Below are 24,823 nucleotides of genomic sequence, written 5' to 3'. Positions count from 1 at the left end.
TGTTATACTGCCACACACCAATTGATTACTCTCAAGATATATTTATAAGTAAAATTAAGAGGGTTTTAGATTGGAGCGATTTTAGAAATAAATATATTATATTCGCTCTTATCTACTTTATATTGGTTTTGAGAACAATATTGATAGATTCTAAAAAAACTTATTGTCCGTTATATGGAATTCATGTTTTTTTTTTCTCATAGATCTTATCTTATGACTAAATGTGTTACCTAGGTCATAGTTGTCTATTACGTGTTCAGTGAGTAATTTATCTCTATTTGAAAAATAGTGAACTTATGAAATAATGAACAAAAGAATAATATTAATGTATGATAGTCTGTAAATCAAATGTGTATCAATAAAAATGAGAGAAACTCTAGCCGCTTGAAGATTCAGAACACTTAGGTGTCCCCAAATTGTTGGTCCGCCAAGCTTTGGTCGGCATCGGTCTCTGACCACGCTGACTTCGAGGCGGTTGCTGTACGGGTGGTGTCCAAGTCATGTGGTTCATCGAGATTGTGTTTTTGAGCTCTTTAAGGGCCGGTTGGAGCTCTTCACTAGCGGCGAGGATGGGCAGTGGATGCCTTTGGGTGAACGACAACGTGTGTTGTGAGGGTTCTGTGGCGGGATGGCGAAAATCACATATATGGCGTCTTTCGCGGTGATTCTCATGATGAATGACGACGTGCGTTGTTAGATTTCGTAGCGGGGCAACGAGGATCACACTATGATGTCTCTTTGGGTGGCGTTGTCGTCGTTGCCGGAGAGGGGTTCAAGCCTTCAAGGTGGCTGTGGTGGGGATTAGTTGGGCCGGACCCGCATGGCTGGGCCTTTGGATGCTAATATGATTTGGGCCATGTTTGGTGATTGAATTTTGTCCAGGGTTTATAAACAATAATTCCTAAATTATGTTTTACTCATTACCATAATTCCTTATATTATGAATTTAGGCATTTGTATGCACTCTATGTGTCTAACGTCTCTGGAGTTGTATCAAAGCAAGATCTTCACTACTACATACATGACATACATAATTTATATGTACCACTATGGGTTCGCCCTCAAAACAGAGTGAAGACATAGTGGCCATCATTAAACAGCCAAGTAGGTCTCAATTTATGTTCTGTCCATGTGTGCAATGATCGTCTGTTACCCAGCTTCAACATTACAAATTATTTATACATTTCCTCTTCTCCAGCTCAATTGGCACAACGTGCAAGATCCATAATTTATATAATGAAGTTGTGCAAGAACACACCATTTTTATATAGATTTGTTCTCCTCCTTTTTATGCAGTAGTAGCTAGAATCCCTCAAACCAAAAGGAAAAAGAAACCAGAATCCTATTTTTCTTCTTTACTGGTAAAGTCCTACTCAAATGGTAAATTTACCTTATCTTCCCCAACTTTGTGAGACAACCTTTCCAAAGCTGAGTTATATCCACTCCTCTTTGAAGTCTTGGAGCCTTTTGAACCAGATCTAATGGGAGTTTTTAAATGGTTGTAAAACAACAAGCCCCCAAGAGTTTGAATTCAAAGAAAAGCATACCCTTAAGAGATATATGACACAAGAATAAACCATGTGATTAAGAACATAACATTATACCTAAAAGTCATCAAAATGGTCCATATGTTTTTTAATCAAATTGGAACTTATTTAAAACCAATTTGTATCATAATGTTAAGCAACAACCCCATCATTTTCAAACACTTACATAGTTGGCCCCTTCGCTAGTTGTCCTTATAATTGCTTAGGACTCAAGCTAAGCCAATCCCAGAATAGCATTCTCCACAAAAATGGTTGCTGTGTTCAACAAGGAGCTCCTGAGCTGGTACCTGATCACAGTCAAGCTCCGAGAAACAGTTGAATCCGGAATAGCAAATCCAAACCAATCACCAGATCAGAATCTGCAGAAACAAGAGCAGCAACAGTCTGAGTCACTCCAAGTTGTGATCCAAAATGGTGCTGATGGGAAATTTGAAGAAGGGCCGAAATCGCCAGAGTCCGAGTGGGTTCTCAACATCAAAGATAAACTAGAGCAAGCTTCGCAAGACGATGCAGCAAATGTGTGGTCAAAGCTTTGTATCTACAGAATCCCGCATTACCTTAGAGAAGGTGATGACAAAGCTTATGTTCCTCAGATTGTGTCATTGGGGCCTTACCACCATGGAAGGAGACGCCTTCGCCAAATGGACCGCCACAAGTGGCGTTCGCTACATCAAATGCTCAAGAGGACTAATCAGGACATAAAGCTTTACCTTGATTCTATGAAAGAAGTTGAAGAAAAGGCTCGGTCTTGCTATGAAGGGCCGGTTGCAATGAGCCTTAGTAGCAATGAGTTTGTTGAAATGATGGTGCTTGACGGTTGCTTTGTGCTTGAGCTATTCAGGGGCGCAGCTGAGGGGTTTAAGCAACTTGGTTATCCTCGAAATGACCCCATTTTTGCAATGCGTGGCTCGATGCATTCGATTCAGAGAGATATGATCATGCTGGAGAATCAGCTTCCACTTTTCGTTCTTGACCGGCTATTGGGTCTGCAGTTGGGGGACCCTGAACTTAAAGGACTAGTATCCAAGCTAGCATTGAGGTTTTTCGATCCATTGATGCCAACAGATGAGCCATTAACAAAGAGTGATAGGAACAAGTTGGAATCATCACTTGGATATGCAACAACCTTTGATCCATTGTCTGATCAAGGTGCCCTCCATTGTCTTGATGTTTTCCGGCGTAGTTTATTGCGATCGGGACCTAAACCTGTACCAAGAGTTTGGATCAAGAGATGGTCAAATGCTAATCGGGTTGCAGATAAAAGGAGGCAGCAGTTGATTCATTGTGTTACAGAGCTTCGGGAGGCCGGGGTCAAGTTCAAGAAGAGGAAGACTGATCGGTTCTGGGATGTGAAATTCGAAGATGGGATTCTGAGTATACCAAGGCTCTTGGTTCACGATGGTACTAAATCTCTATTCCTGAATCTTATTGCATTTGAGCAGTGTCATCTTGATTGCAGCAATGACATTACCTCCTACGTCATTTTCATGGACAACTTGATCAACTCTCCTGCTGATGTCGGGTATCTACATTATTGTGGCATAATTGAGCACTGGCTTGGCAATGATGCTGAGGTTGCTGATCTGTTTAATCGTCTCTGCCAAGAGGTCGTATTCGACATCAATGACAGTTATCTTTCTCGGCTTTCTGCTGATGTAAACCGCTACTACGACCACCGCTGGAATGCTTGGCGTGCAAGTTTAAAGCATAACTACTTCAGCAACCCTTGGGCCATCCTCTCCTTCCTTGCTGCTGTTGTGTTGCTGCTTCTGACTTTCACTCAAACCTTCTATGGAGTCTACAGCTACTATAGGCCACCGAATTAAGTCTAGCAAGGATGTTTTTCCATCATGGAAGCCTTCCCTGTTTCAGTTTTGATTGCAGAGTGTTTTGTTTTGATACACAAGTCGAGTAGTATACATTTGCCACTATAACTAAAGCATTTGATTTCATCACAATGGAAGCCTTTCCTAGTTCAAAATTGAAAATTAACCTCAATGCATCCTGCATCATCCACACAACAACGTCCTGTAAGGCATAAAAGCCATCAGTCTAAACAACGGTCAATGGTGGCATTTACAAAAAAAAATTCTAAGACGGTTGCTACATCTACAAGTCCAAAACACAAAGTCTGTTACAAGTTCCATGCATGATTTTATAGCTGAACCATTCCTGTTAAGCTGTTAATAACTGGCAACTCTATGTTCAATAAAACCTATAAGATGCAGGAGAAGCCCTACTGCCGCAAGTAATGAGGATAACAGCAGGCATTCAAAAAAATCACAAGATGCGACAAGTATAAAACAGACAACCTTCGGCATCAATTCAAGAAATGAGTTGCATTAATCCCAGTTTCAACTGAACCATGAAAAAATACAACAAAATATGACATAACCCAATTGTGGCTTTCGATAGCTAGTAAAGTACATCATGTCATTGAATTGATTATTTGGGATGGGAAAGTAGAGCATGTCCCTTCTATACAAATGGATCCTTGAATACTAAGAACGCAAAAAAGAAAGTTCTCCACTAACCACTTCATCTCCCTGTAGCAAAATATTACAGGGCCATAAGCAAGAGATTCCAAAAGCATACACTAACCAATCATCCAAGCTGCCTGAATTAGTTCTCCAATACCGATTCTTCAGCACCGCATCTTCCCAAAACGCCTCTACCACTGTTCAACACAACACATCAAAACACAATTCAACCTACAACCTGAATTCAATTCCGACTTGCACAAAAACGTGTTAGATTCAAAATGCACCTGAAGGGTGGTTCTAATCCCTCGGTAGGAGGGTTGTGGTTTCCGACGCAGAAGCTTTCTTCCCATCGTACCGCTGCAAAAGAAAACAACAACCGAGTTCATTAATCACAAAACAAGCCACTGCTTTTGCTACATTAGCATTGACATACAACAAAGGACTGCTTTGTTTAGTGCGACGAGAGCAATACCTGCTTCCCAACCGAGAAAGGAACATATTTGTACTTGATCATGTGAATGATCTGCCTCCTCATTGTGAGAACAAACAGCACCAGCCAGTAAAACAGAAGAATAGGCCAGAACACCGGCACATCGAAAGCACTGAAGAATGTCATCACGAAAGCAATGCAAAACGCCTTTGTAATAGAGTACCTATCCAAAAAAATCACAACAATCAATCCAAAACTCAACACATTCCTCAATAAAACCCTAATTTCAACATCCTTCGCAGTTTCGAAAACTCCGAAAACAAAATCAAACGAAATCAGGTCAGGTTTTACCAGAATTTAAACTCGGGGAGGCGGCGGACGAAGGGGCGGAACTCGTCGGATCCGCGAGTGGGGAGGGAGGGCCCGTCGGAGAGGTCGTGGATCTCCGGGTCGACCTGAGGAGAGAGAAAGCCGATGAGCAAGTTGAGGAGGTAGATCCCTAGCCCGTACGACACGACGTAGAATCCTTCGACGAGGTAGACGCGGAGGACGTAGACCAGGGCCACGGCGAGGGTGCCTAGCCAGCGGTGGAGCACGTGCGGCGTCGACTTGTCGAGCAGGTGCTGGTAACGGCGGGAGACGCCGAAGGTCCAGGCCTGGACGGCGTCGAGTGGCGTTGACGATCCAAGAGACGACGACGGGGGGTCGTCGGCGGTGGTGGCCGCGGCGAGACCGACGCCCGCCGCTCCGGGGTCCATTTGTGTGGGGCCCGCTTGGGGTTTGGTGATCGAGGCGCGTCGGTTAGGTTGGTTTCTTGTTCTTGTTCTTCTCTCTTTCCGGCGCGTCTGGTGTGGATTGGGATTTTTTTTTTTTGGGATTGGTTTTGAGTTTTTGATCGGAGAGAGAAGACCTGAGTTTACGGGGTGGTCTTCGGGTGGGTAACTGGGTTGGCGGTTCTTTTCTTAATGCGCGAGGATTTTGGGTCCGGTTTGGACCGGATCTATTTGCCGGGTTTGTTTGGGTGTGTTGGATTTGGATCTGGAGACTGGACCGCCTGGCTCACCTAACTTTAGTACTTTTCGATCATTTTCCAAATTTGCGTATATTTCTAATTAGTGAGAAATTCGATTAAAACTACAAATTTGATTTCTTCTTCTAAATAAAAGAATAAAACCATTATATTCTTTAAAAAAAATCTAACAAGAGAAAACAAACCACACACCTGGTGTTGTTAAGTTGGTCAAACTACTTAACAGGAACCCAATGTAGTTCGAGTCCCAACTTGCATTAGTTATGACAAGCAAATTTAAGGGGTTTTTGGGTTCGTATGTCTAGAACATAAGATTAGTCTTGTTTTATTGAGATGCTCTTGTGGACATAGGGAACTTTTTTAATAAGGACTTTTAAGTTGAGGAATTTTCGGTTTATGGTTTAAAAAACTCATTTTTCGATCACATTTTGACATCTCATCCGTTCAATTTTTAGGAATATATGAGTAGATCATTTTTACAAATTTTCAGCTAAATTGGTGTTCGTTAAGATAACAAACTATATCAAATTAATGGACGAACCAAATATGTCAAATATGAACCATTCAAGTTCATAATTGATAAATCACACTTATGAATGCCTTAAAAATTTTCAATATAGCTAAAAATTTAGAAAAATGATCTACTCATAAATACCTATAAACTGAACGGTCAAGATGTGGAGATAAGATCGAAAGGTGGAATAAGCCGAAAAGTCATCACCAAGTCCTCAACTTAAATATCCTCATTAGAAGAGTTTCCTGTGGACATATGTTCAAATACTGATAAATGTTGGTCTGAATATTGATTAAGTGGGTATGTTACTAGTTTACCAACAAAACCGAAATGGTTCACTACTTCACTCCCAATCAGAAAAAAAAAAAAACCAAACAAACGCCAGAATTCTATTGACCAAAAGTGTTATTTGACATGTCATATAACGACCTTGGAGAAGAGCGGGTGGCACCAAGTTTCTAAATGTGAAGTTAGCTCTGTGCTCCAACAATCCATTAATTTGTCGGTCGTTTTGGCCACACTGCACCAGTAACACCGCCATCCATTCTCTCCTTTCATTTCAACACAAGGATCTCAACAACCATATTCACGTCTCTGTGCTCAATGGGATCGTCATACCCACACTAGGTAACTCCTCTCGCATCTCTCATTCTACACGTCTACGTTTGTGTATGCAATAAAAAAGCAATTTGGTTTCTTTCCAATTTATCAATTTGATTGGTGATGCGATACCCCATTCTGAATAAGAATCCCAAATCTCTCATTATATGGATATTTGTCTGTTTATCTGTATCGTATTACGCACATTATTTTGTTCAAGAACACAGCTTGAATGGTAGTCTTTAGCCCATGTCTGGTTTACATATGAATTGTTCGAATGTCCCTCTTTTATCATCTGGTTTCACTAATTGAGCTTATTTATTGAAACCCTTTTGCTCATTCTACCATTTGCTTACAGTTTAATCTTGGTTCGTATTGATTGCAGTGTGTGGTTGTGTTAGGACATCCATTGAGTTTTCGTAATGGATGAGAAATCCAGTGACCCATCACCTCAACCTGCTGCCGTTCCATATGCTCAAGATAATGCCACTCAAAATGCTGAGAGGCCAAAGGGGGTTTCTGGGGCTCTTGGATCGTTTACGAAAGGTATACTTAACAGATCGCAGTCTGCAGTCAAGGCTGTGCAGGTCAAGGCTCGCCATCTCGTCTCTCAAAACAAAAGAAGATACCAGGTACATTAACAGACCTGTGAGGCTTCTTCAGTTTTCTTTCTTGATTTATAATGCTGAGTGTAGCAACCAAGTCTAGTATAGTGTTTCGACTGTTTCCTTTTCAATTTCAGTAGAATGTGAATTTTGGTTTTGGAATGCGGAGCTGGGGTTTCTAGTGATAACCTGAGACCACCAACCAGATACCACAACAACAAAAATTGAAAAGTCTGAGAATAGGATCGATAAATAGTTCACTCAAATCATGTAAGGCTTATAGAATGGATCAAGTCTTTTTGCAAGTTTTGATTCTGTGACGCCAGTCATTTTCTTCTAGGACTTCTTATAATCAGCTTATCTTAGTGTTCAGTCTATCACAAGATATATATAATTTAAGGCATTTATCTCTATGAGTTAAACAAAACTAAAAGTTCTGTGATAATAAGACTAGGTTAAAAGAAGCTGAAAAGAATTTGAACAATAGAAGTCATTGTGTAATACTTATTTCAAATTTCAATTTCTTGCTAATACTTATCTATGGTTGTGTAAGGAATTCTAATTGTAATAGAGTTTCTCAAATGCATCATTGGGATGTCCGCGTATTTTTTCCCCTTTTATGACTAATTATTACCTTGTTTATGCCATAATATGCAAGTTTTCTGTAAAGATCAGTTTGACATCAATGACCACAAAATTTACAGGAGGGTGGTTTTGATTTAGATATGACATATATTACTGAAAATATAATTGCTATGGGTTTCCCGGCTGGAGATATAAGTTCTGGCTTTTTCGGATATGTTGAGGTAAGAGAATTACGTGGTATATGTTTAAATTTCGATAGACTGAGTTTGGTTACATTATTTGAACAGTCGACAACTTGAAATGTGATGCAGGGGTTTTATCGGAATCATATGGAAGAAGTGATCAGATTTTTTGAAACTAATCACAAGGTAATAAATTATTTTCATATGTAACAGAGAAATATCTTCATCCCACTAAATAGTACAGAAAAATAGTGGGCTTAAGAATATGGTTTTACATTTTTTCTGCCTCATCTACAATTCAAGTCCTTTTCTGTATTTATAATTTTCACTCCAATGATTAATTATACAAGTATAATTTCTCCCATATTGACAGGGACATTATAAAGTATACAATCTTTGTTCAGAGAGGTTATATGATGCATCGCGATTTGAGGGGAAGGTGCAGTTTATTATTTACCTCAAATTCTGTATTATCCTTAACAAAAAGTGTCAGTATTTGATAGTTTATCAAGTTTAAAGTTCCTTTTGTGATATCCATTTGCAGAAACTGTTTCGTATTTTTCCTATATATCCATTTATTACAGACTATTTAAATTTTTACTTCTGGTTCTCCTCGTGTTTACAAAAAAGCTGTAACCTGTTTATTATAAATAAGCTGAGGTCTTATTGTTGCTGCTAGATGCAATCATTTTTGGCTTACATAACAGTGAGGGTACTGCATAATTGATAGAGTTAGAAGCTTTTCAGTCTAGCTAACATCTGCATTGAACATCTGATGAGAGTATTAAAAATAAATAAATAAATGGTGTGGATGATGTGGTACACTTAAATGATTTGTCATGTGTTGTAAGAATAGTGAAAGTTTGTTGGTCTTACCTTTCTGTTGGGAATTAGAGAACAGTTAAGAATGTCAAATAGAGACGCAGGGCACAGTCTCAATGCTGCAGTTCTGTTTTCCGTTATTATAAATAACAGCTTGTTGTATTTTTCTTTTCTCTGAATGTTTTTCAAGGCTGCAAGTTTCCCATTTGATGATCATAACTGCCCCCCAATTCAACTTATTGGATCCTTCTGTCAAAGTGCTCATTCATGGTTAAAGGAGGATATTGAAAATGTTGTGGTTGTTCATTGTAAAGCTGGTATGGCAAGGACAGGAGTAATGATATGTAGCCTTCTCCTATACCTTAAGGTGTGATTTTGTACCAGCACTCTTGAGATTCGTGGGTTGTATGGTGGAACAGTTGTTTCTTGTTTTAAATCCATTCTTACATGTGAGTAAACTAACTTTTCCTACTTTTTGTTACTCCATTTTGCCATCTTTTTGCAGTTCTTTCCTACGGCTGAGGAGGCCATGTATTACTATAACAATAAAAGATGTGTAGATGGAAAGGCTATGGTTCTTCCGAGTCAGATTGTCAGTCAAATATTTATGTGTATTCTCTCTTTTTAAGGTTGATGGTTTTCCTTTCTTTACATCATTCTAATTGACAAACTTTTCGGTGCTTTTCCTAGAGGTACGTGAAATATTTTGACATTATCTCAAGAAAATTCAATGGAGAATGTCCTCCTCGAAGGTACGCTTCTCTTTCTTAAATCCATAATATATATTATCAAAACGCATATGTATGCATATAGGTTATTGGCATAGTATACATAGGTGTCAAACAAGGACCTAGCTCTGGGAGTTCATATAGACTTTGGATCAGGTCCTTGTATATTGTTCACAACATATAGATCAGTCCCTGTGTATTCTATGTACATGCATCTATTTTAATTGTACATATATGTTTGTATTTTAGTATGCATGTGAGGTTTCATTTTGAAAGATACTGAGATTCTATTGTTTTAGGTGCATGCTCAGGGGATTCCGGATTCACAACTGCCCTTATTGGGTTAGGCCCTGCATTACAGTCTCTGATCATAATGGTAACCTTTGATATTGCTGTTCCGAGGTCAATATCTATGCAATATATTGTGATGCTTTGAACCAACACACATGTCATTAATTTAAGGAGGCGCTGTCTTGCATTTGTTAAACTGATCCTCTGATGGCCAGAAGATCTGAACTTGTTACTATTGGGCCTTAGTTTTGTGTTAAAAAGGAGTATTTATGTTAGAAAAAGTAGTATTTGTGTTACAGAAGCCCCTTCAGAGAATTACCCTTAAAGCTTTGTCTGTGTGTCTCTTTGTGATGGTTCATTATGTACATTTCCTTGCATGTGTTTAAAACGCCATTGATGTTTTTTTTGTTTTTTTGTTTTTGTCTTTTTTTATTAATAACTTGTTACAAATCATAGTATACTAGAACTTGAACTCATCATTTTTTCATGTCTCTTAAAAGTATGTTTTTCCTAATCTCAGGAATTTTGTTCTCATCAAGAAAGCACTCAAAAACAAAAGATCTAATGGTAAATCTTGTTATAGCACAATAAGTGATAGGCTTGTTTTTTAATTATAACTTTTTGATACCAAGGGCAACCTGCATTCAATTTCTGATTAAGCCCACCAACTCAATATTTAGCCAGAAGATTTCTGGATCAGTGCACGGAAGAAAGGGATAATCGTTTTCGCTCTACCAGGGGAGCCTGGTCTTGCAGAGTTAGCGGGGGATTTCAAAATCTATTTCCATGATCGCCATGGGGATTTCTATTGGTCTGTAACCTGATTCCCTTATTTCACTCTTACTTATGTTATGGATTGAAATATTGTTTCACAATTTTAGTGATGATGTGTCAATTTGTAACTTGTGAAATGCATTCTTGCCTTGAACTCGCTTAGTAATGGAAAAGATATCTTTGTGTATGCATATGAAAAGAAATTACGGTCCAAGAATGGCTTCTTTTATATCACTTCTCTTGTCTTCTTTACTTTCAGCTGGTTAAATACGACGACAGAAAACAACAGAATATTCTTAAAAGCAGATGATCTCGATGGTTTTGACAAGGTAAATGGTGTGACCTTCATTTAATACATTATTTTTGAGCTCTTGGTGCTTGCTTGTGAAAAGCCATTGATTATGTTTTGCAGAGAAAATTACCGTCTCCAAGATTCCAGGTTGAAGTGGTCCTTGTAGACTATAGGGGCACTTCTACAGTACCTAAAGCAGAGTCTTTAAGTAGAAAACCCGATGGTAGCTCAAATGATGCCTCTGCTTCAAGTGGTGGTGATGCAGCCAATCTGAATCAAGGAAAAAAAGATGGTGATGATGTATTTTCGGATAGTGAGGGAGAGGAGTCTGGGGATAGAAAGGGCAGGCTAGCAGAAGCTAATATCAAAGCTGGGACTACAGCACCTGATCATTCGTCCAACACAACAGGAAAGCAAATGGAAACTTCAGCTCAAACTGTGGATAATCCAGGCAATGGATCTTTTCAAAAACAAACTTCTGACAGGGCAGGAAATTCTGGAGCAGAAGATATTAGAGCAATAGCTGCTGATGCCTCAGTTTTCTCTTTTGGGGATGAAGATTTTGACAGTGAATGAAACCATTCTACCTGACTGATGCTCAAATCTGTATCAGAAACACTAGTGTACAAACCTTCCAAACAAAATGATAGTGTTCGGAACGATCATAGGAATCAGATGTTGGTTGATTCCTTGTTTCTATATACCTGATGTGTTGATTAAATAAATTGTCTCCAGCAAATTTTCACAGCCATGTTCTTTTTCACAGTTTTGCATCTCAAGCAAACGTGTCTGAACAGGGCGAAGGAAATGCCCCCCTCATGCAAGTAGTCATGTAGTGAGAAGAACAGAAAAGAGCTTGTTCCTATTAGACAGTACATAATAAGAAAAAGAAAAGCAAACAAAAAAAAAAAAAAAAACTGGAAGGAGAAATCAAGTAATTTATGAATCCTATTGATAGAACTGTTACATGAATCATGAATGAAAACAAGTATACAACTCAGTTTGGTACATAAACACCCTGCATTTTTTGACATATAAAAACTATCTCTACTAAAATTTCCATCATTGAAAATGTTCTCTCAGTAGATCGTTTTGATAAAGAGTTCTCTGAGCATATGAAGCTGAATATTCTGGACCTCATTGGCACCCAATTAAATTAGAGTCATCAGCAAAATTGAAGGTGTCATACCAGCACAGTAAAAGAATTGTACTTCGTTCCAAAATTTTGAGCAACCACTGAACCACACGGCTCCAGTGCAGCAAAATATAATGAACATTCGTTGTAGTTTATTTCCGTTTCTTCTTGTCCTTTTTCTTATGCAGCCTTTTTTCTTGTTCTTCTGGAACTTGGCTCTTCTTCAGCATAGAAATTTCATATTCCCTATTTTTAATTTCTTGCTTCAATCCTTCAATATCTTTTAACTGATCTGAGCACTGTTTCAATAGCTTTTCTTGTTCTTCCTTCAATCTTTCTATCTCTTTGAGATGATCACAACAGTGGTCTAAGTCTGGCATAGTCTCATCTTCTATTGTCTGACCTGTCTTTTGTTTCTTATTTGCACCTGTGTTCTCCTCAACTTCGAGAGCTCTCTTAGAAGAGACTTGGTCTAAGGAACCATTATGTGCCATTTTACGAACATAGAAATCAGTAATTACCCCTGTGCTGACCTTAAATTCAATAAGTTTTTGTGGCTTTCCAGTTGAGTCCTAGAATAAGACAGTAAAACATTTATCTCTTCATAATCAAAACAATCCAAGATCCTTGATAAAGGATACAATTGACTTGATAATGACAATTAACCTAAAAAATCACTTGAATGAACAAACAAAAAATGGTAAATAAAGAATATTTATGGTATCTACCTCTTCTTGGGTGCCTTTGAGTTTTTCATATGCTAGCTGCGCTTCTTGTTCATTCTTAAATGTAGCAAAAGCAGAATATATATCTCCTTTGGCTTTAATTGATGGCTTCTGCAAATGATTAACTATGTCAACATAGAATAGAGAGAAGGGAGGAAGAAGATATATGACAACGTTGACAACTATCAACTGCAATAAAAAGTGCAAGTTGATGTAGAGTTTATTGTCTTTGAATATCAATAAAAAAATGTGAACTAATATGATTAAAGAACTTGGCATATTATTCTCCAGAAAAATTCATCAATATCCATAATATGATGTGTAAACAATGACACATTCCTTCAAAGCACACTTGGGTTAATGCAGAAAGTATAATGTGTTATACCTTGACTTCTAAGGTGAAGTTCCCAGGTATGGCTTTATGCAACTCATTTGAAGGCACTGTTCTTGGTATCCTGTGAAGGAGTAGCTTGGCAGTATTAATTTCAGGTACCTACAGGTACAAACAAAAGGATGTTTAGACAGTGATGATGGAACTGGAGCACAGTACTAGAATGATCCTCCAATTAAGTACAGATACTTACATCCTCCTGAACTGATGGAATGGTATCACCAACTTCACGCTCCACCTTAGCAAGAACAAGTTTCATTGCAGCACAGGCATCATCTAGACAATTATGTGGAGAACCTTTCTTCCTAACTTCATAGCCCAACACAGCCTAAGGCATGAAAAAAAAGATGTATAAGACAATACGCCATGCATGTGACAGGATCTAGTCAATTCATTGTAATAAGGTAACGGACTAATTATAGATTACATGGTGCAAATATGAATATCTGACTGATGTAACAGTGAAGTAACATGTATATCAAACTTGCCTTGCACAAATTATTCAACGAAGGCTTTCTATAAATAGGCCCGTCCGAGTATCTAAATACATATGCGGTATCAATCACCATTTTATGGTCTATCTTCAATGCTGAAAACAAGAAAAACGTCATAATGAGAAAAACAAACAAATGAAACAGATCTGCAAAAGAATACATAACTGTACAGGTAAACTGGAAATCCAAAAACAAAAGAAAAGATTTTATGGATTGAATGCAAAACAAACTTACAGAAACAATAATCAACTTACCCTGCAGGTCGTTACACAAACTGTGCCCAATTAAGATAGTCCCATCTGACAGCAACTTCTTGAACGATTTCTACAATAAACCAAGAATTAAGGTTTAAAATGTTAATGGATTTACCCCTTGAAACCAATAAACAGCCATTATACCTGTATATCAGCTAAAGTACAAGTAACTCCAGCCAACTCTGATGCAGCCACTCCTGTAATCTCAGTTCTGTAATCGGCAACTTCTTTGTCAGGGTTCACTAGTTCATCCAGTTTAACCTGAAAAGACAAACAATCATATACAAGGGACTTGAAAGGGTCTTGGTACTAATACAGTACATTCTGAGGTGGGACAGCAGTTATACCTCTAAGTTCCGATCCACAACACACACCCTCACTAAAGCTTCAGTTCCATCTTCACATAGAACCATCTCGCAATCAACAGCAAGCATCACATTTGATATCATCTCCTTTGACTTCTTCTTGAGCTTCGTAACTACCCAGTCCTGCATTGCAATTCACACAAGTTACACAAGAACATAAACCACATGACCAGACAAACACTTCCCGCCAGTACAAAACTGCATTATTCTTTGTATCGTACTAATATGAAGCTAAAAAAAAAACACAAATACAAAGAAATGTCTTTGCACAACACAATACACAATGCAGCCAACAAACCTGGTTATGTGACGGGAACGCATAGTCAATTGGATACTGCGGGTGCTCAAGAGTGACACGGACAAGCTTCTGCACGGCCACAATCACACCAAATAAGTTACTACCTAATAAATAGCTTGCATTCAACTAACATCAAGTAAATTACACGAATAGAAATCAATCTACCTGCTCCTGGGACTCATTTGCGGGAGAGTTGTTCAAGAACTGAGCCACACCTTGTCGATTCGAATTGCATTCTACAACTCTGGCAAATAGCTGAAAGCAAGAAATAGAGTGAGCATTCGCAATAGCAACCATCAATACATGATTAAAACAAAAGTACCAGTTAAAAATTCAATATGCAAAGAGAGTTGAGTTACCTGCAAGTCATCCTGATTATCAAAACTCCTAACAAAAGAAGTCAACACATCGGTTGACCTTTTACCAGGGTCACTCAAGCTGGACCCGAATTTTTTATCATAGCTAGTCAGGAACTGCTTCCAGTCACCTTTAGAACCCTTCATTCCTCGCTTCTGGGCAACCTTCACTATCTCCACAAGCACCTGTTCAACCCCACATGTTAGATATTCATACAAAGCATCCACATTTACACGAATTTTGAAACACTGGGGAAGCTGATGATTTGGGTTTTGAAAGTTAGTGGTGGAATATGAGAAAGATTGAACCTTTTTCTCTGCGGTGGCGAGGAAATCTTCCATGGCGATTTTCTGGGCGCGCGGGCGGCTGATTTGGAGAAGCCGTTAATTTTGGGGTTTAAGTTTTTGTGCTGTATAGGGTTTTGCATATAAGCGGCACTTGCAGCACGCCGTGAAAGCTAAACTCTTTTTTGGCGGAAATAATAGAGCAAACAAACACTGGGGCCGTTAGATACACGAGATCTGACCGGCCGTTTCTTTCCTATTATCAAAGCAATTCCTCTTTTTTTTTGTAAAATTTCTATGAAGAAATAGTTTAAAAGTTTAAACAAGGAATATTGCTTTTAATACCCAAACAAAAAAGGTAAAAGAACAAAGGAGCTGGTTATAGTTGATGTTGGGGTAAATTGTTTGTATGATTGAGTAAATGGGACAATTTGGTACTTATACTTTCAAGATATGAGCCTTTGATACTTGAGCTTAGCATTTGTTAAGACAATTTAGTACTTGTATACTATTTTTTTCATTAAACCAACCTCCGGGATCTCTCGGGAGTTCTAGACAATTCAGCAAAGACAAACAAAACAAAGGAGAGTGAAAATGACAAGGAAGAGAAATGAAAAGGCCTTCCAAATTGAAGGGGGGACAACATCAGTTTGAAGTTAAAAACATTTCCGAATTTGAATGTTGATGTGTGGCAATTCTTGGAGCCATCGGATGATAAGGATAGGGAGTTTCACTTAATTCATCGAACTGCACACTCAAGGACATGAGAGGACACCGATAATCCCATTTTCGACAGTTTCTGATACGCAAGCCCTCATCTGAAGCCAATCTCAGCCACTCATCGGAACAATTTGTCAGCATAGTACAACCCCGTATATCCACATTTTTTGCTGAAGCAGGAGGATCTCCTAGCAACAATTCTAGATTGTCACAACCACGCAAAGAAATCTCTCTAAGCTCAGGAAGTTTAGAGATGCTTTCAGGTATGCTTGAAAAATTGTTCTCACTCAGATCCAAACTCTGCAGCGAGATTAAGGTGCCAATTCCAGTTTCATCAGAGATGTCTCCTTCTGCAAAATTGCATCCTCCTAGATTAAATGTTCTCAAAGATATCAAACCAGGTAAAATTTACGGCATGCGTAACTCAGCGCATCCATGGAAACACAGAAGTTTGAGATTCTTAAGAGATGAAATGGACTCGGGCACTTCTCTTATAGCAGTTTCGCACATATCAAGCTCCTCCAAGTGTTCCAAATGGCCTATATCTTCTGGCAGTGTTTGTATACTTGAACATGATGACAAATAGAGAAACTTCAGGGATGTCATACTACAAATGGAGAGAGGAAGTTTCTGGAGGTTCTTGCAGCCTCTAAGAGATAGTAAAATAAGGCCTCTCAGCTGCTCAGGAAGATATCCGAAAGCCGTGCCATCTAAATAAAGTTCTAAAGAATCCATGTTTCCCACTATCTGAGGAAACTCTCGGAGGTTTGTACATCCTGAAAGAATAAAGGTTCGAAGAGATGTCAAGTTCATTATCTCTGGAAGCTTCCTTAGACTCACGCAACCTTTCAAATTCAATAGAACCAGATGTGGAAGATGCATATATGAATAGCCGACAACCTCTAATAACTCTGTACAACCTTCAAGAATCAATGTCTCAAGATTTGGGACCGCACCCAAGTGTGGGGTCATAATTAAATATTGGCAGTAGGAAAGATCCATGTGTACTAGCGTGTTGATCACCTGATAAACCTGATACGAATTAGGAAAAAAGATGGTAAAGAGTCTTAATATAAAAGATAACACAAAGTGAACTTCTAGAACCGGTTGAAATGATTCCACATCCCCCCACACGAAAAATGTAATGATTATATGGTGTTCACCTTATCAGTAACTGATTAAAGACTTTATGCTTAATCACCATCGAATGTAAAGTGAAGAGGAAAAACAAAACAACACAACTTAAAATACTTTTTTCTACCATTCGATTTACATCCATTAGTGGATTTAGTGCACGATTGAGCATTCTTAGTCAGTTACTGACCAGCTGGTGAACATTAGAGCAATTAACTAAACAATTGGATGCCCAATATATTATACATATATGTTCAACTTAAAAATTGTGGTCATCCTCAACAAGGTTAGAGATCAGATGCGCAGTCACTTCAAGTTAAGTTACTTAATAAAGACAAATTTAAAAGATCAGTAGGTACCAGTTGTTTATCTTCATCAAATAGGGTACTACATTGTGGTTAACCTTGACAGAGAATGTTGGTCTGTGAGTGTGTTTCTGTGCAAAGTAGCAGAGAATGTGTACTCTAAAATATATGTAGTGAACAATATATTATAATCTTACCGATACATCCCATAATCTTTCAATGCGGCTGTTTGGTAACTTGAGTTCAACCAGCAGTAGTTCAGATGTAAACCAAGAAAATAGAGATTTTAGAGGACATTCATGCCATTCCAAAAGCCGTAATTTTTTAGAGGGATAAGATAAGAGCACATCCACAAAGTTCACATTCCAGATTTTCAACAACCTCAGTTTGCTCATAGTTAAGAACGGGTCAGAGTTCAAACGGATTACTTCTTTTTCAGGCAAGCTTAAGAATAAGCTTTCAACAGCAGTTGTTCCCTATACAAAAAAACGTAGATACATGTAAGAAGCAATTTTTTTTTTTAAAAAGGAGAAATTATACCTTGTAAGATGATATGCATGCTGCAACCTGTATAATTTAATAACACAAGGTTATGAATCCTTGTAATATAAATTAATATATGAATACTGTGTGTATCTATATGAATGGGTGTGTATTACATCATTACATGTAGTGTTAACTCTATCTCGATCTTACCGTATTTTCCGTGAGAACATTACAAGCATCCTCAACACGCCATGACCTTCTGGTTTCATATTTGTGTGCATTGTCATCAAGCCACAACCTGCTGCGTTTTCCAGGGAAAGGAGATTCTCTACGAACAATATGCCAACCCAAGCACTGTAGTAAATCATGCATCCACACTTTACCCTTTTCAATTTTAACCAGAGATTTGTCAACGAGGTTAGTTATTCCTATTCGGGAAGAAAATCCACAACCTTTCAGTATCTTCTTCACACGAACAACATCCTCGCCATTGAAGAAACAAGCAATGTCTAGAAAGATCTTTTTATCTACAGTATGTAATCCATCAAAACTTATTTGAAGCACACTAAAAATGTCTTTATCCAGATCTTCATCAAGTCTATCCAGTACCTCTGGCCATTCATCTGCGTTTCTTCCAGACAAGTGTGACCCTAGAACTTCATGAGCTAAAGGAAGGCCACAAGCATATTTCAGAAAACTCTTGGACAGCTCTACAAACTCCTTGGGGGGATTGACCTTCTTGAAGGCTTTCCGACACAGAAGCTGATAAGCTTCCTTATCATTTAGTTTTTCAACCTCATAGATTTTATGTTCTAGAACTCCAAGCTCTGTCAATGTTCTTCTATCTCTAGTTGTTATAATGAGTCGACTCCCTGGACCCCAAAAGTTCTCTTCACAGGCCGATCCTCCTGGTACTAAATTTGTAATTTGTTTTAAGTCATCAACATCGTCTAGAACAAGAAGCACCTTTTTCTGTAATAACCTGGTCCATTTTGAACCCTTTTTAACAGTGTCTACGTAACCATCCCCAAAGAAAGACTCACAAACAAGTTTCTGCAACTCCACTTGTGATTGCAATCTAACATTGCGAACAAAGCCACTAACATGAAATAGGTTATGAATCTCCTTGTAAACTTCTTTTGCAAGGGTAGTCTTACCAATGCCCCCCATCCCCCAAATACCTATGGTAAGAACCTTATCTGACCCTAGATCCAAGTAAGACACCACTGTTTCTACACGTGCATCCATTCCTATTAAACCTCTGTCAGGAGGGGATGACCTCTGGTTCAGTATGTTTGAGATCCTTTCAGTTATTTCCTCAATGACTTCTGATTCTTTCCTACACAAGGACAACCAACTTTTATTGGCCAAATAAAAAAGATAAAAATAAACAATGTCCATAACAATTACAAATAGTGTTGCAGTTCAGAATTTTTAAGGTCTTGCAGTTCTCCTAGGTTTTAGCTCCACAGATCTGGCATTCAAATAGTGTTGAACTAATAAAAAATAATTTTATGATCATAACTTTTGTTTTCCCAGACATAAGAAACCTTTTTCTTTTTCACAGTTAAAATGATTTTTTTTTTCTTCATAAAAACGTCACATTTTTACATTAGCACCTCAAATTCGGATTTAGATGCTAAAATTGGACCAAAGCATTTCATGTACTCGATCTGTAATGATTCCCATGCTTGTAACTCTCTGCTTTATGGAACAATGTATATTTTGTACATCTATTTAAGGCATACATATAAGTCGCCCCCTCATACCAAGTGAGCCTGATCTAACATAAAAAACTATTTTTATTTTTAGAAAGCATGCCTTTAAAAAGAACGTATAAAATTACTTCAACCGAAGAAAAATTATGGAATTACCTGTCCTTCACATGTCACCCAGAGACATCGGCTATTTCCTTTAAAGCTTGCCTCCACTTTTCCACCTTGCATATATTGTCAATGAATATCTTTTCATGCTTAGTAAAAGCCCTGCCAAAATTTCCGGTTTGCTTTCTTACCTCAGATGGTTTGACATGATAAAAAACCGGAAGGCCTGTCACTTTCTTGCATTCAAGAATATATGCAAGTTCATCTAGACACCATGATGAAGTAGCGTACATGGGGGAAAGAATGATGATTGCAAACTGTGATCCTTTAATTGCTTTCCGAAGTTCTGGTGCAATGGAATTTCCCATCTGAAGTTCTTCCGTATCCCTAAATGTATCAATACCTCTCCGGCACAGAGCATTGTATAAATGATCTGTAAAATTATTGCGGGTGTCCTCACCCCTGAAACTGAGGAAGACATCATAAGTCCAAGACGTAGATGACCTAGATGATGAAGGCTCTGGAAGAAGCTTTTCCAAATTAAAGGCGGAAGAAGATGATGAAGGTACTAGTACATTGATGGTAGAGTTTGTTGGAACTATTTCCTGATCAAGTTTCAAACCGGAGGATGAAGGAGACGATAAAGGTAGTACTTGGGTCTGGGTGGAATCCTCTGGAACCTCAACTGTAGGATGATATCCTAGAAGAGTATTGAGACAGTGAAGAAGAAAAGAAGGAACAAGAATAAAGAGAAGCAGGATGATGAAGTAAATAGTGGAAACTTACAAGCTCCCTAGCTATGATCTGTATATGTAAGAAAAAGAGAAAGCCCTAGCTTGAGTTTGCAGTGAAGTAACAAGCACCAAGAAGCTTGTCGTGTACAAGTAAGTAGCAGGAGAAGCAATGGGCAACTTGATTGAATCAGCTTGGAATCTGATCAACCAAGAAGAACAAGTTGACTGTCTCTGCTGAAATTGTCAACAAAGGGGTCCAAGTCCTCTATCCCCAATTTTCCTGTCTTCCATTTAGTTTCCCACACCTGTCAGGAATGTTGATACTACATGTGGGAATTAGTCAGCTAAACACACTCTTTTTCTCTTTTTCTTTTTAAGGGCGAGGCTATTTCCTCTCCCACCCTCCTGAACAATATTTTACCCAGTTTGAAACGGAAAGTGCATAATGTAATTCAATGTATTGAATAGTGTGAACTCTACTTCTTGAAGTGAAAGACTGAAAAGCAACGAACAAGCTAAAGGTTCGGTTACACTGATGCTAGACTTCAATCAAAATTACCCTTACAAGCAGTTTCGATAGTGTTTAAAACTTTCAATCTTGGTTCCTTAGTTAATTTCTGAAAAGTTTGTCGAGGGAAACCACTTGAATAATTAACTACAGTAAAAAGTTATTTACAGCTAACAGTGTTTTGATCATGAAAATTATTTGACCCCCCAAAAACAAGATGAGAACTATATGGTCAAAGGAAAGAGTAGGCACTGAAAAGAAAAATCAAAAATTGAGTTTACCTGAGCTTTTTCAGAAAAGCAGTCAACATCATCGGTGGACCTTTTGCGGGATCACTCAAGCTGAGCCCGAATTTTTTTATCATAGCTGATTAGGAACTGCTTCCAGTCACCTTCAAAACCCTTCATTCCTCGCTTCTGGGCCAACTTCACTATCTCCACAAGCACCTATTTCACACCCACATGTTGTTATCAATTACAAATTCATGCAAAGCATCCAAATTTACACGAATTTTAAAACAGTAGCAATCTGATAACTTGGGTTTTGACAGTTAGAGGTTGAGTATGAGAAAGATGGAACCTTTTTCTCTGCGGTGGCGAGGAATTCATCCATGGCGATTTTCTGGGCGCGCGGTTTTTCGGAGGTGGGCGGCTGATTTGGAGAAGCCGTTAATTTTGGGGGTTAAGTTTTGTGCGTGTAGGTTTTTCCATTTAAAGCAGACTTTCTGCACGCCGTGAAAGCTAAACTAATGACTTTCTATTTTTGGCGGAAAATAATAGAGCGAAGAAACACTGGTAAACTCGTGTGATACTTGTATAGTCATCAGTTCACTCAGTTGTACAATTTGCTACTCGTTCTTCATAACATGACCATTTGATACTTGAGCTGATCATTTGTTAGACATTGTATTTCATTAAACCAATCTTCGGATCCCGTCATTTCTAGACAATTTAGCAAAGACAAACAAAACAAGGGAGAGTAAAAGTGACAAGGAAGAGAAATGAAAAGGCCTTCCACATTGGAAAATAGAAGGGGCAACATCAGTTTGAAATTAAAACATTTCCGAATTTGAATGTTGATGTGTGGCAATTCTTGGAGCCATCGGATGACTTAAGGATAGGGAGTTTCATGGAATTCATCGAACTGCACACTCAAGGACATGAGAGGGCGCCGATCATTGCATTTTCGACAGTTTCTGATACGCAAACCCACATCTGAAGCCAATCTCATCCACTTATCGGAACGATTCAGCCTAGTACAACCTCGTATATCTACATTTTCAGCTGAAGCTGGAGGATCTGCGGGCAACGACTCTAGATTGTCACAACCACGCAGAGAAATCTCTCTAAGCTCAGGAAGTTGACAGATGCTTTCAGGTATGCTTGAGAAACTGTTTTCACTCAAATCCAAACTCTGCAGCGAGGATAAGTTGCCAATATTATTAGCGATGTCACTGTTTCCTAAATGGCATCCTCCTAGATTTAGTGTTGTCAAAGATGTCCAACCTGGTGGAAGGTACGGCAGGCGTAATCCAGAGCACCCATGGAAACACAGAAGTTCTTAAGGGATGAAATGGACACGGGCACTCTTACTATAGCAGTATCACACACATCAAGCTCCTCTAAGAATTCCAAGCGGTGTATGTCATCTGACAGTGTTGTCATCCTTGAACACGATGACAAACAGAGGAACTTCAGGGATGTCATACCAGTGATACCCCTAGTGGAGAAAGGAAGTTTTCGGAGGTTCTTGCACCCGCTCAGATTTAGTAAAGCAAGGCTTCTCAAATGCACATATGGTAGCCCTATCAGGTGTTCAATAGCCGTGCCATCTAAAAAAAGTTCAATCAAAGTCTCCATGTGGTCCGCAGTATAAGGAAACACTCTGAGGTTTGTACATCCTGAAAGAACAAAGGTTCGAAGACATCTCAACTCGATTATATCTGGAAGCTCCTTTAGATTCACACAACCTTTCAAATTCAATAAAACCAGATGTTGGAGACGCATAGTTGACCAGTGAACCTCTGATAACTCTGTACAATCTTCAAGGATCAATGTCTCAAGATTTGGGACCGCGCTGAAGTCCGGTGTCATGGTTAAACATCGGCAGTTGGAAAGATCCATGTGTATTAGCGAGTTCAGCTGATAAACCTGTTATGAATCAAGACAAAATAGAAAAGAATTGTGAACTTCTAGTATTAATACAATACATCGTGTAAAACAACATTGTGATTATCCTTGATAGAGAATGTTGGGGTGTTTGTGTGTCAGTAACATATATATAGGGAAACATAATAATCTTACCGATTCATCCCATAGTCTTTCAATGCGGCTGTTTGGAATCTTGAGTTCAACCAGCCTCTGTCGCGATGAAAACCAAGATGACAGAGATTCTAGAGGACATTCATGCCATTCCAAAAGCCGCAAGTGTATAGAGGGATATTGTACGGGCACATCCTGCTTAAAGTTCACATTGCAAATCTTCAACAATCTCAGTTTGCTCGTAGTTAAGAATGGGTCAGAGTTCAAACGGATTACTTCTTTTTCAGGCAAGCTTAAAAATAAGCTTTCCACAGCAGTTGTTCCCTATACGAAAAACGAGCATACCATGTAAATTGTTTGTAAGATTAGATATGTATGCATGCTAGAACCTCTATGATTTGACAACACAATTAATGTTGAGAATTGTTATACTGGACACGAAAATGTATGTGTAGACGGTGTGTATTACATATAGTATTAAGTTCAGTTCTTACCGTATTTTCTGTGAGAACATTACGAGCATCCTCAATACGCCACGACCTTCTCGTTTCATATTTGTGTTCGTTGTCATCGAGCCACAGTCTGCTCCGATTTCCGGGGTGAGCAGGAGATTCTCTGCGGACAATATGCCAACCCAAGCACCTTAGTAAATCATGCATCCACAGTTTACCCCTTTCAATTTTTACCAGACATTTGTTGACGAGGATATTTATTCCTATTCGGGAAGAAAAGCCACAACCTTTCAGTATCTTTTCCACACGAGCATCATCCTCGCCATTGAAGAAACAAGCAATGTCTAGAAAAATCTGTTTATCCATATCTTCTAATCCATCGAAACTTACTTGAAGCACATTAAAAATGTCTTTATTCAGATCTCTATCAAGTTTATCCAGTACCTCTGCCCATTCATAGACGCTTCTTCCAGACAAGTGTGACCCTAAAACTTCATGAGCTAAAGGAAGGCCACTAGCATATCTCAGAAAACTCTGGGTCAGCTCTGCAAACTCTGTTGGGGGATTGACATTCTTGAAGGCTTTCCTACACAAAAGCTGAGAAGCTTCCTCATCATTCAATTTTTCAACCTCATAGATCTTATCATTTCGTACTCCAAACTCTGTCAATATTCTTCTATCTCTAGTTGTTATAATGAGCCGACTCCCAGGACCCCAAAAGTTCTCTTCACCGGCCGACCCTCCTGGTACTAAACCTTCTATTTGTCTTAAATCATCAACGTCGTCTAGAACAAGAAGCACCTTTTTCTTTGATAACCTGGGCCATGTTCAACCCTTTTTAACAGTGTCTACGTAACCATCCCCAAAAAAAGACTTGCAAACAAGTTCCTGCAACTCAACTACTGGTGATTGCAATCTGACATTGCGAACAAAGCCACTAGTATGAAATCGGTTATGAATCTCTTGGTAAACTTCATTAGCGATGATTGCAAGGGTGGTCTTACCAATGCCCCCCATCCCCCAAATACCTTCGGTAAGAACCTCCTCCGACTCTAGATCCAAGTAAGACATAACTGTTTCTACACGTGCATCCATCCCTATCAAATCTTTATTAGGAGAGGATGACCTCCGGTTCAATAGGTGGGAGATCGTTTTAGCTATTTCTTCAACGACTTGTGATTCTCCCCTACAAAAGGACAACACATATTTTGTTC

At 38.7% G+C, this 24,823-nt stretch overlaps 7 protein-coding genes across 7 annotated transcripts; 2 read left to right on the top strand and 5 right to left on the bottom strand.

Moving 5' to 3' along the window:
* The first annotated feature begins 1,658 nt into the window (after nucleotides 1-1,658).
* On the top strand, nucleotides 1,659-3,398 carry LOC101309382 (UPF0481 protein At3g47200-like). The gene has a single exon (XM_004287954.1). It carries the CDS (start codon nucleotides 1,796-1,798, stop codon nucleotides 3,371-3,373), a length of 1,578 nt encoding a protein of 525 aa, XP_004288002.1. The 5' UTR covers nucleotides 1,659-1,795; the 3' UTR covers nucleotides 3,374-3,398.
* Nucleotides 3,399-3,864: 466 nt separating this feature from the next.
* Nucleotides 3,865-5,334, bottom strand: LOC101309667 (protein RER1A-like). The gene is made up of 4 exons (XM_004287955.1): nucleotides 4,812-5,334; nucleotides 4,503-4,683; nucleotides 4,315-4,387; nucleotides 3,865-4,224 (listed from the first exon to the last, which is right to left on the bottom strand). The coding sequence occupies exons 1-3, from the start codon at nucleotides 5,216-5,218 to the stop codon at nucleotides 4,328-4,330; spliced, it is 648 nt and encodes a 215-aa protein (XP_004288003.1). The 5' UTR covers nucleotides 5,219-5,334; the 3' UTR covers nucleotides 3,865-4,224; nucleotides 4,315-4,327.
* A 1,692-nt stretch (nucleotides 5,335-7,026) lies between these two features.
* On the top strand, nucleotides 7,027-11,477 carry LOC101311915 (putative tyrosine-protein phosphatase TPTE-like). The gene is made up of 12 exons (XM_004289156.1): nucleotides 7,027-7,236; nucleotides 7,914-8,015; nucleotides 8,106-8,162; nucleotides 8,350-8,415; nucleotides 8,989-9,165; nucleotides 9,304-9,390; nucleotides 9,489-9,550; nucleotides 9,826-9,902; nucleotides 10,338-10,384; nucleotides 10,498-10,628; nucleotides 10,851-10,920; nucleotides 11,004-11,477. The coding sequence occupies exons 1-12, from the start codon at nucleotides 7,027-7,029 to the stop codon at nucleotides 11,457-11,459; spliced, it is 1,542 nt and encodes a 513-aa protein (XP_004289204.1). The 3' UTR covers nucleotides 11,460-11,477.
* Nucleotides 11,478-11,937: 460 nt separating this feature from the next.
* On the bottom strand, nucleotides 11,938-15,300 carry LOC101309085 (small RNA degrading nuclease 3-like). The gene is made up of 12 exons (XM_004287953.1): nucleotides 15,211-15,300; nucleotides 14,905-15,087; nucleotides 14,711-14,800; nucleotides 14,546-14,614; nucleotides 14,230-14,370; nucleotides 14,027-14,143; nucleotides 13,883-13,952; nucleotides 13,623-13,723; nucleotides 13,328-13,462; nucleotides 13,129-13,236; nucleotides 12,747-12,854; nucleotides 11,938-12,590 (listed from the first exon to the last, which is right to left on the bottom strand). Exons 1-12 carry the CDS (start codon nucleotides 15,241-15,243, stop codon nucleotides 12,171-12,173), a joined length of 1,575 nt encoding a protein of 524 aa, XP_004288001.1. The 5' UTR covers nucleotides 15,244-15,300; the 3' UTR covers nucleotides 11,938-12,170.
* Nucleotides 15,301-15,877: 577 nt separating this feature from the next.
* Nucleotides 15,878-19,079, bottom strand: LOC101311624 (protein SUPPRESSOR OF npr1-1, CONSTITUTIVE 1-like). Its single transcript, XM_004289155.1, has 3 exons — nucleotides 18,042-19,079; nucleotides 17,543-17,821; nucleotides 15,878-16,938 (listed from the first exon to the last, which is right to left on the bottom strand). Exons 1-3 carry the CDS (start codon nucleotides 19,077-19,079, stop codon nucleotides 16,315-16,317), a joined length of 1,941 nt encoding a protein of 646 aa, XP_004289203.1. The 3' UTR covers nucleotides 15,878-16,314.
* Nucleotides 19,080-19,719: 640 nt separating this feature from the next.
* LOC101311328 (TMV resistance protein N-like) lies at nucleotides 19,720-21,508 on the bottom strand. The gene is made up of 3 exons (XM_004289154.1): nucleotides 21,476-21,508; nucleotides 21,288-21,342; nucleotides 19,720-20,354 (listed from the first exon to the last, which is right to left on the bottom strand). The coding sequence occupies exons 1-3, from the start codon at nucleotides 21,506-21,508 to the stop codon at nucleotides 19,720-19,722; spliced, it is 723 nt and encodes a 240-aa protein (XP_004289202.1).
* A 498-nt stretch (nucleotides 21,509-22,006) lies between these two features.
* LOC101311047 (TMV resistance protein N-like) lies at nucleotides 22,007-24,704 on the bottom strand. Its single transcript, XM_004289153.1, has 5 exons — nucleotides 24,484-24,704; nucleotides 23,652-24,426; nucleotides 23,200-23,481; nucleotides 22,402-23,046; nucleotides 22,007-22,309 (listed from the first exon to the last, which is right to left on the bottom strand). The coding sequence occupies exons 1-5, from the start codon at nucleotides 24,702-24,704 to the stop codon at nucleotides 22,007-22,009; spliced, it is 2,226 nt and encodes a 741-aa protein (XP_004289201.1).
* Nucleotides 24,705-24,823: the final 119 nt, after the last annotated feature.

This window comes from Fragaria vesca, linkage group LG1 (assembly GCF_000184155.1).
Source record: "Fragaria vesca subsp. vesca linkage group LG1, FraVesHawaii_1.0, whole genome shotgun sequence".
NCBI classification, from domain to species: Eukaryota; Viridiplantae; Streptophyta; class Magnoliopsida; order Rosales; family Rosaceae; genus Fragaria; species Fragaria vesca.
Note: the sequence above shows the minus strand (reverse complement) of the source record. Positions and strands in the feature narration are given on the sequence as shown.